Raw genomic sequence first — 10,929 nt, 5'->3', positions numbered from 1 at the left:
CTTTTAAGGACTGGAGGCCAAATTAAACTGTGGGTACTGCTACAGGTGTATTTATAGTGAAAGGCAAAGCAGCTGCAGCTGCAAATCGCCCTGTAAACAAGCAGCCACTTAGATGTCCAGATAGCACATCACCCTTGCAATTACTCGATCGATACAGCTAAGAGTAATGCATGTAACATGCATTTAGGAGAGAAGAAACACGAGTGTTTCTGCATGCAAATACTGGCCTTGCTCTCCTTAAGAACAATCCATAACAGCCACGGATAAATGCCTCGGCAGGATTTCTTTTTCCCTTGCACAAATTAGTGTACGCGCTGCAGTTTCTGGCCGCAGTGCTAATTCAATTTGAAACCCATGGCAGTGAGAAGCGATTGACACCTGCCAGGCTCGTTGTTTTGAACACCCCACCTCTGGCACAACACGGGAGCTTTTTCCCCAAGGTTTAGGCTGTGTTGATGGCGGATGAGCATGGAGGTAAGCCTCAGTCTTCTGGCACACACCTGGTTAAAGAATCTGTGAACCCAGTTTATTCCATTCATTGTTTTTCAGCCAATCCAATAATTCTTGCCTGATCATGAATCCGCTGCTTGGTGTGTACAGACCGATAGCAGGTGTTGCTGGAGGTTTGTGCTGTGGTGGGTAACCTCTGCCAGGCTGCTGCGTGTCCCCCCGTGTAACCGTGTCCCCCTTTCCCTAGGGCTGTGGCTGCTGCTCTCCCACTGTGCCCCTGCCACCCCTGAGGCCTGCAGAAGCTGCTGGTCTTTGATAGCCCCTAAATTAATTGTGAGGGCTTCCAAGGGGTAAACTGCCAGACCCCACGATAAATATTCTCGTTCTTTATCTGATTGAAGATGTGGGGTCTCTGATGAAACAAGCTGGAGCAACTGCTGCTACAGGCTGGGGAAAAAAATCAATAAATAAACTGACTCCAGAACGTTTCTGTGTTACAAGAGAAAAGGGAACAGAGCTAGTAACCAAAGCACAGCTGGTGAGGACCACAGAAAAACTTGTTTCGGGGAGTTGCTGTCATGCGGTTTCTTCACAGGCTTTCCTCTGCCGTCCTGGGGCTGGGAGTGAGACGTGTGGCACTGACACAGGTGTGCCTGGTTCTCAGCCCGGTGGGTTCGGAAGTAGCATGTTCTTCCCTCTCTGGAGCTGTTAGAGCAGGTCCAGAGGAGGGCCACAAGGATGGTCAGAGGGCTGGAGCACCTCTCCTATGAAGACAGGCTGAGGGAGCTGGGGTTGTTCAGCCTGGAGAAGAGAAGGCCCCAGGGAGACCTTACAGCAGCCTGCCAGTGCGTAAAGGGGGCCTGCAGGAAAGCTGGGGAGGGACTCTTGGTCAGGGGGTGTAGGGTTAGGACAGGGGGTAGTGGTTTTATATTAAAAGAGGGGAGAGTGTGGTGAGGCACAGGCTGCCCAGAGCAGCTGTGGATGCCCCATCCCTGGAGGTGTTCAAGGCCAGGCTGGATGGGGCTTTGGGCAACCTGGTCTGGTGGGAGGTGTCCCTGTCCATGGCAGGGGGGGTGGGACTCGGTGATCTTTAATGCCCATTCTAACCCAAACCATTCTGTGATTCTATGATTTCTTCATTACTACTAATTTTTTTTTTTCTTCCTGGGGATACAGTAGGTCCTTCCAGAGGGAAGGGCCTGTACTGCTGTCCTTTTCTTTAACCATATGCAGGTTAGGCATGCCGTGTTCAGGATGCGGGTTTTCCCTCGTCTGGCAGCGCCCCGCTCACCTCCTCTTGCTCTCCAGTGCGGCCCTGGGGGAGTGCAGGCCTTCTCCAGCCCGGAGCCTGCAGCTCTGGACAGAAAGTGTGCACCGTGGGATGAAACCATGCGAGCTGCGCCCAGGTCCTTATCTCAACAGCAAGGATCCTCATTCCAGACCGTGCAGGGAGGACGAGGTCCCTCTGCAGAGCAACTTTGAAGTTGTGGAGCCCCGTACCGAAGGCTCACCCTTTGGGATCCTGAGCGTTTTGCAAGTTCCTCGGAGGTCGTGACTCCAGCGCTGGTACCTGGGTGATTTATGTGTCTGACTGCTCTCGAAGTTTCTGGGGGCAGGGAGTAGTCTTCGCTATTAATCCAAAGGCATCCTCCCCTTCGTTTCTTTGGGCTTCTAATGTTTGTTCTTCAAAGCCCCCCTGTGAAGCCTTCTTTTTATGGTTTTTCTCCTGTTTTGAATCTGATTCCTACATGCTTGTTCCAGATGGTGAGCTTTTAAAGACCTACAATATTAACTTCCCTTTTTTCATCCCTTTTTAGAAGCCATTTAGTGGGATCTATCTGAACAATGCAGAACCAGGAAGGTACTGCTGTGTGTGCTACCCCCTGTTCAGGTAACGTCCTTCAGATTTCACAGCATCCCGAAAAACGTCCCGACTCTGCCAGGAGGTGCAGCGTCTGTTTGGGAGGAATGGAAAGCTCAGTTAGGAGAGAAGAACAGTTCTTTGGTGCTGGAGTGGGAGTGCTTTGTGTGGCCCTTCCAGGACACTTGCAGTGCTATAGGTACCTGCCATGCCTTCTTCTTGAGCATCTAAGTTCTCCAGTGGCCAGCAGAGCTGTTGCATTTGGGTCTGCATTTCTCTCTGGTTGACAATAATTATCCGTTTAAGAAGTCCCTAAGACATGGGTTGCCACAAAATACTTTGTGCTGAGTATCACCGTGTGCTTGCTCTGGTCTGGCGCTCTTCTGTAGCCATCTCCTGGCATGCAGAACACCACCAGCCATTGGTCTGCCCCAGCACAGCTCTTGTCATGGTCTCATTGCCAGGTCCCTCGTGCTGGAGCTGAGACCCCCCCCTCTCCGCCCCCACTCCCTTCTTGTTCCCTAAATTAAATTCCACTATTTTTGCCTTTTTAGCTTCCTCTACTTTTAAAACCCTGGCTGTGAATAACTCTGCCATTAACCTCTGTGCTCTTTACAATACTATATATTCTGCAACTTCATTGAAGTCTGAGTAAAAGGAAATAGAGTGCCTCAGAGTAGGACATGCAGACGGTGTTCTGTTCTCTGTAACCGAACCAGAAAGGACAGTTCCTCATTTTTGATCTAGAAAATAGCCTTTATACCTTTCCAACTGAGAGTCCAACGGAATACGGCTGATACACCTTTTTTTTGTGTGTGTGATCTTTTTTATGAATACTTTAAAGGATGCATCACAGATCAGAATTTCAAGTGGAACGCTGAGGGACAAGATACCTGCAAAATAAGAGGGGGGGAAACTGTATTAAAATGGCTGTATTAAAAAATAAACTTAAACTAAGCAATTAATTGGTAAAATTGGAGATAACTGTAAACAGTTAGTTTTCCTTTGGTCGAGCACAGAAAACCGTTGTTATACATATGAATATATGCTGTAATGTCTGTTTTTCTTTAGGAGCTTGGTAATAAACATTTTTTTTTTTTTGATTTCAGAAGCTGGTGCAGCATTGCAGAATATTCTAAGGAGAAATACAAAACCAAAAAATACCTGTGGAAAATTCAGATTAATTAGAGAAATTTAAAATTATTCAGCTGTGGAAGAGTTCCTTCAATACCTTCAAATGTTCCTTCAATTTAAGCATTCTTTGTGTTAGACAATGGATATTGACAGGCAGACATGAAGAGAGGTGAGTGCTGAAGGGAATTGCTTCTGCTGCTAAACTAATAACAAAACAACAATATAACCAAACAGTCATGCTGCTTTTTGTAATATCCAGCTCTCAGAGAATATAGGTACTTTTGTTTAAAGCATAAAATAATGCAAACCCTTAAAGACTGATACTGGGGGGGGGGGGGGGGGGGGGTAGGAAGCAACAAAAAAGCAACAACAACAAAAAAAAAGAAAAAAAAGAAAGAAAAAAACCTTCTAAGGAAATGGAAAATGATTAAATGTGCAAAATGGTCAGAAAATACTTTTTTCCATGAATGTATTATGTTGTGAAGGACACTAACAATCACAGAGGAAAAAAATAAAAAGGTGTTTGATAAGAGATTCATTCATCACATTTATTTCCCAGTGCATTAAAAATGTCCTTTCTTTTTCAAATGCATTAGGTCATTAGCTACAGGTAAATGTAAGGCATTTCCTCTTCTCTTTCAAAGTATACATGGTTGTGTATATATTATGCCATAATTTATTACCGTCTGCTACCAAATATTCATTTGAAAGAGTTAGAAATACATGGAACAAACCCCTAACCATTATAGATAGCAAATTGTGGTGGTTTAATGAAATCTTAAACCCTCAGCAAACCATAAACCTACAGCTGAGATTCATACAGCAAAAAGCACTTTTTAGAATTATCTGGATTCCATCCAGGACGACTGAAATAGGGATCAAAGTAAATGACATGTGCTGGCGGAATGGTGTGTCTGGCGGAATGGTGTGGAAAGGCTAATCTAATGCATATGTTTAGGGAAAGTCCATTTATCCATAAATTAAGTGGTGAAATACTTCAAAGGACAAATATGATCTTGAACAGCAATATTTTGGGGTACTAAAATGTTTCTATTAGGGAATCTAAGTGATATTACCGTTAGTAAAACCACACAGAGACCATTTCTGTGGAGAGCTGGTTTAACAGCTCAGAAGATTGATCCTTTAGCAGTGGAAAACATCTACATTAAATTCAAGTATTGTGGGCGGCATGTAAGAGACAGAGTCAATCAGGGTCAGAAGCAAAACCCACACAGTGTTATGGTAGAAAGACCCCTCCTGGCTCTGCGGAGTTTCAGGGAGGAACCTGGTACGTCTTCCCCATGTCTGGATGAGCAGAAGGATCCTCGTGTCTGTAAACAAAGAATTCCTGTTGAAATCTGTTGAAAATAGAAAGGAGATTGCACAGGTATATGTCAGGGACATTCAGAAGTGCTCTATGGGCATTTGTGCTCACCCAGGTGACTCTCTGGGGGCATGTGCCTGGCAGGAATGGTGTTTGAGAGGTTTTGTGGCATGGATGGCAGAGAGCTGAAAAGAAACTGGCCTGGACCTCTAGGTACCCTCTCATGAGAAAGTACAATCCGCAGGGTGTGTTTGCTTTGGTGCTGCCTGCCTCTGTGTCCTATTTCTCCCTGGTTTTATGGAGGGGGAGGAGGTAGGAGAGCATTTCTCACCTGTCTTCATGGATTAACGTAACAGACAGAGCAACAGCCCACGCAAACACTAGCCTTTGGTCATTCTCTGTTTGCAAATCCTCTTTTGTCTCCATAGTTACACTGCTCCAAGAAAGCCACGTACAGTTAATTATAAAATATATTCTGAAGCTGTAATACTGATTTTCAGGTTGGATTTTTTTTATTTAAGCTTTTGGGCCATCTTGTTTATCATGTCTCTCTAAAATGTATGGCAAGAAAGATTCTCAGATTTTTCTTCGTGGTATTAATATCGCACCAAAATACACATGGCTCTTTTCACTAGATATTTTGCTTTAAATCATACATCGAATAATATAATCACCGCCTTAATGACGGCAAGGCTCATGGCTGGTGTCGGTGCCTCCGTCCACCACTAGGTGCCAGTAAGAGCCTTGCGTTTGTGGAAGGGGGACGGAGGCTGAACATGGGCAACGTGGTTTATCCTAATAGTAACAAGGAAAGCATCGCATAACCAGAAAGCCCTGTACTGTGAGGTTTTTAAACTTTATAATACCGCACTGAATAGAATCATGGTATATCCCGAGTTGGAAAGGACCCACATGCGAGTCTGCCTTCATTTCTGTCTCAGAGTCAGTCTAAGTCACCCTATGCTAGTGAGAAGTGAAGAAGAATTCTTCACTTGTAATTCCTGGGATGTTCACATTTCTATGTGTTAAAACCCCAAAATATTTTCTGATCCTATTTACAACACGCTCTAGGTTTTATGCAACTAAGGAGTGCTGGTAATCCTGTGTATTAAGAGGAGGCACCCACAAGGGAACAACCTATCGTACTTTTTCTGACGGCTGTGATCATCTCTTGGGAAAAGCAGATCTTTGTGCTGTCGTTAATTTTTCATTGGTTGATTGAAGTTTTGAGCGAGGCTCTCTCTGGTTGATTTACCAGCCTGCTTGGCTGACTGTGGGGCTTTGCTGACTGCATGCAGAAGCCACCATCACCCAAGAAGCTGCTTTGGTGGGCCAACTCAGTCCTTTTCCATACTCACTCTGGTTTTGTCTTACATTTAATTTCTTCTTGTAAACTCTGCTCTCTGAGGTTGTGTTGTATTGTGCCAGGCCTTAAACTGTAGCTTTACAGGTGTAGTTTAGCTATCAATGTGTCTAGTTAGTGGAAACCACTTTTTTTACAAGCTTTATAAAGTGCCAGACTATTGTTGAAATAGAAATGGGGAGGCAAAAGCTCCCATTGTGGGCAGATCAAGAATTCCCTTTGGAAAAAAGGTTCTAGCACAGTTTGGTGCCAGTGAGAAAATGTCTACAGTGCCAAATATTATTAATAGTACTACAAGAGAAGGATGAGGAAAGAAGCTGGTGTTCTTATTAAAAACAGATGTTTTTGTTATATCTCTGTTCTTAATTAACATAAAGATCTGTTTTCCGCTATGGTTCAGAAAAGAAGTATGGTTCTGGGACTGGAGGGCCATCGTTTTCCAAGGCTTATGGTACTTGAGACAAAGACGAAAGTAATACCAATACCATGAGATGACCAGATAGCTCACTGAAATCAGCTAGAACTGGAGATGTTTGCAAACAGGTATGTTAATTTTGGTGGTGATACCCAGGGACCCAAATCTTAACAGATAGGTTTTCTTTGCGTCAATGTATAAATCTACCTAAATACAGAGAATTGCGGTATCATTGGAAACCTTCAGTCTCACTTCTTGGTATGAAATACATGAGTAGAGTTCTAGGTAACAAGTACATATGGTTGGTTTTGGATGAAGAAAATGATGTGACTGGGGAGAGTGTAGTTATTCCATTATAGCTAAGGGCTGGAATTTGGACTGATAATTTATTCAGAGGCCCTCAAGTGAATTGCAGTGTGTGCCAACAGACAACAGAAGGTACTCTGAGATTTAGTCCACCCATTCGCCCAGTCACAGGGTCACTGCTTCCTAATTCAGACCTACTGAATGTTTCCTTAAGCCATTCATAAATTCCGCAGTGATGGAGACTCCACATCCTCACTGGGTAATGAGGTGCAATGCTCAGGTCTTCCTACTGCTGGTCAGGCACTGGGGAAAAAAACTAGGTTTGCTTTGCAGCAGTGTGAGCTTACGACTATTTACCCTGAACAGCAGTGGTGCTCCCTGCATCCTCACAAGCTGCCTTCCAGGGGTTCTCTTCCTTCAGAGAAGTTTCCCTTCCATGGCCACTGCTTTGACTCCCTCAGTCATCCCTCTCCTAGACTAGAAATGGCCAGTCCCTTCAGTCATTCCCATTTATGTGGTGTTTTTTTTTGTTTGTTTGTTTGTTTGTTTTCAAGGGCTGATCCTCTAGCAGCTCTGTTTTGCACTCCTTCCAATCAATCCTGTCTCCTAAAGTAAAGCACAAAGCTGGACATCGTGCAGCAGCTGGGCCTAAGCTGCCTGAGCGATTAGAGGTTGTGTCTAATGTTCCTGTCTTATGCACTTCACCTTTTCACAGCCCATGACCCACACTTGTACTGTGACCTGCTGTAACATCCAGATGCTTTTCTAAAGAACTGACACCCCAGCCATTTCTTCCCAATACTAAAACTCCACTCTTTATCACTTCTGTTAAGGTGTAAACATATGCAATTGTGTTTAATGAATTGCATCAAACATCAGACAACCTTCCAACTTTATAATGAACCCCTGACAGCTATTCGGGGTCTGATTTTTTTTCCCATTGATAATTTTGGCAGAAGGGTGGGGGGGGATCCTCAGTTGACCTGTGAGAGGCAACTACAGCAACTGTCTCAATTAACTTGTAATTTTCATTATATATTGAGACTTTTAGATCCTCCCATTTTTTTCCTATACTTTCTGGCATTAAAATATTTTGAATTTGTCTTCTGGGATATGTTTGTTTGGGGTCCGACATTTACCCGCTGGCCACAAGTGATTACTTCTGAATGTATTTCTAGTCTTACCTCTCCCAAAGACTCTCCCACCCACCCATCTCGCCAGTGGATTCATCTTCATCCAGGACAGCACAGTAGGTACCAGCATAACACTACGTTCAAGTGACTGTATGAAGTATCATTGCTACCAAGTGTAACAAATGATACTACAGCCCTCCTTTATAAACATGTAACCAGTTCCTTGTATTGTGTTGTGTGTTCCCTTACACGTTATCATCGCCAGTTGTGTATCTATCCTTTACCTTCTCATGTGTTAGCCTCTGTGTTTTATGTGGTGTCCATGATTGGGCTCCACACCGTCGTTAATACCACACATTTGGTTCATGCTGCCTTATCTTTAAATGCTCCTCATGGGCAGTTCTGGTCTGTCTACCTCCTGTGTTCGGTGCCAGAGGTCTTTGTGTAGGTCTCCATTATCCATGCTGTCCACTGCCTGCCTGTTAATAAGCCATGCTCCTCACCTCCTTCAGGTGCACTGACATGAATATTACTCTAAAAAGATACACTTTTAGGTCCTGAGAGCATGCTTTGATTAACTGCATACAGATCTTTGAATTGATCACAAACCGACCCATCCCCCAAGGGGTTTATCTTTCCCATCCTTTCCAGTCTACTTATATGTTCAGTGTCCGTCTTACAGAGAAAGACCTTCAGACACTCTCCGTATCTGCTTTGCTCTCCTTCTTAGAAGATCATCCTGTCACTGCGATCTGTGAACTGAGGGTTTTTCCTGTGAGTCACACTCTGGTTGTGAATTCATCCTCTGAAAGAAGGAGGTCCTTTTGGGAATGTTTGTATGGCTGACGAGGAGAGGTGAAGGAGCTGGCTCTCTCCCCCTTCCACCTCCAGTGCTCAGCCTCAATCATGGAGCACCTCCGTAGAAACTACAACACCGTCTTCTTGAGGCTGGAGGGAGATGTGTGCCTGGAAAGCTGAAGATGGTTGTTTCTCTTGCAGTGCGATGGCCATCTAGGCCATGTCTTTGGTGATGGTCCCACATCAGAGGATCTGTACCAACAGTGTTTCATTAAGCTTCAGACTGAGCTCAGGTCAGTAAGAAGTGGATCTCTGTGGCTCATAGATCTTCTTGTCACTGCTCATACAACAGGATTGTGAAAAACATGCTTTTAACACAGAACTCAAATTTTTGTAGCTATGCAGTTGCAACTTTGCTTTCTAGCTACTATTGGGGTTGATAAAATACACATTTTTATGACAGCTCTTTGGCAGCCTGCCTTTTCATGGTTAGTGTGATGTACGCATTGATCTGTTTATTGTATTTTTTTTATTAAAAAAATACTATGCAATAGTTCACATTCATAAATACCATCATTAACTGTCTGGAGACGGTTCAAGTGAAATGCTCTCCTAAACTGTACTTTGCCTATGCTAAACTGTAGTTGTGGCACCCAGGAACACGACAGATCACGCCAGAGCTTTTACTTCTATAAAATCATCAAATCTTCCTAAATAGAACAAAAATAACATGAACATCCAAATCAGTTTTGAGGCTTATTTTCCCTTGATGCAAGAGACCTTTACCCAAGTCAATGACTTTTCTGGGAACCCATAAAAGCCAAAGTCCTAAAGGAGACCCTAATTAAAACTGTTCCGGGAAATGGAACCAGTGGAGACATGGAGTCTTTCTTCTTTTAAATCAATGATTTTGATTCTCTGTCCAATAGCAGAGATGAAGTAGACTTTGGTCTAGGGACTTCCTTTTACAGAAATAATACTATAATAATATAATGATCTGTGTAATATCTCCAGACTTCTGTTATCACTTGGGTATTTCAGAATCCAAAAATAAAAAAAAAAAAAAAATAATGTGAAGTTTTCTGTATTTGGGGGAAAAAAGCAACATCAAAAAACATGTTCAGTAAAGTGATCCTTTTGTTGAAAACATGCCTGGTCTTCCTTGTACGAGTTTGTAAATACTTTTGAATTCCTCCAAGCATTATCACCATGGTTTTCTGTAACAGGAAAATAAATCATATATTTGTTAAAATGAGCTTTCCTGCTTTCAGATTTATTTATTTATTTTTCAGAGAAAATAATCTCCGAGTCAGAACATCAGCTTCATGAAACCGGCTGGGTTTAAATGCCTCCCTGCTGAGAGTTACCAGGCAACATCTCATTTGGCTTCACCTATAACAGGCTGTTTCCATTCTCCCTGGTTCGGTTGCCTCAGTAATAAAAAGGGTGTGTTCATTTACTTAGACTTCTGTGGCCCAGTGTATTCTTAAAAGTGTTCAATGTCTTTAGAAAGCAGAGCTCTATTACTTTTGCTCTTAATCTTGTGTCTCAGAGCTTTGCAGTTTTTCATTCTCCTGGTGCTTTCTAGGGGAGAACTCTACAATTTCATAACTCTAATACGAACATCATATGGGCACTGTTATAACCAAAGCCAGCCTAAAACAGAATTGCACAGAGGTCCTCAGAGGTGTGAAGCAGTGCAAATAGATGCTGCTACTGGTCTGATGTAGTGTTGGAGACGGTGAGGGTTACGTTGTCATCAGAGCTAGCTGGACTCCTGTGTTCAGCCAGGTGCTGGTAGACCAGACAGCACCTGCCCAAGTGTGGAGATTTTGGGTGGGATACCAAGCTAGAGTGCTCTTTGTGTCTGCAGATAGCAGCTTGGAGTGGAGCTGGATACCTGCTGTCGCTTGTCAATGTGGAGTTTCACTTCATCTGGGTGGGTTTACATCAGGGTGGTGACAGTGGTTTTAAATGTCCCTACGCTTTCCTTAAGACATGCACAGTCATTTTGTTAAGAAAAGGGTTCTTTTTCAGATCAACGTAAGTAGAATGGGAACTGGCAAAATAAATATTTCTTACCCATCTTCGCAGATACTAGATCTCACTGACACCTTCTGAGGATGAAAGAGCGAATGCCACAGA

The 10,929-nt window shown here is 43.5% G+C and overlaps 1 protein-coding gene across 1 annotated transcript; it reads left to right on the top strand.

Annotated features, from left to right (window-relative positions):
• The first annotated feature begins 468 nt into the window (after positions 1-468).
• On the top strand, positions 469-9,891 carry MSRB2 (methionine sulfoxide reductase B2). Its single transcript, XM_066991011.1, is given in 5 exon segments — positions 469-474; positions 2,268-2,346; positions 6,533-6,675; positions 8,986-9,026; positions 9,028-9,891. Coding segments are annotated over 5 exon segments (327 nt in total). The 3' UTR covers positions 9,086-9,891.
• Positions 9,892-10,929: the final 1,038 nt, after the last annotated feature.

Source organism: Anser cygnoides, chromosome 2, assembly GCF_040182565.1.
Source record: "Anser cygnoides isolate HZ-2024a breed goose chromosome 2, Taihu_goose_T2T_genome, whole genome shotgun sequence".
NCBI lineage: Eukaryota > Metazoa > Chordata > Aves > Anseriformes > Anatidae > Anser > Anser cygnoides.
Note: the sequence above shows the minus strand (reverse complement) of the source record. Positions and strands in the feature narration are given on the sequence as shown.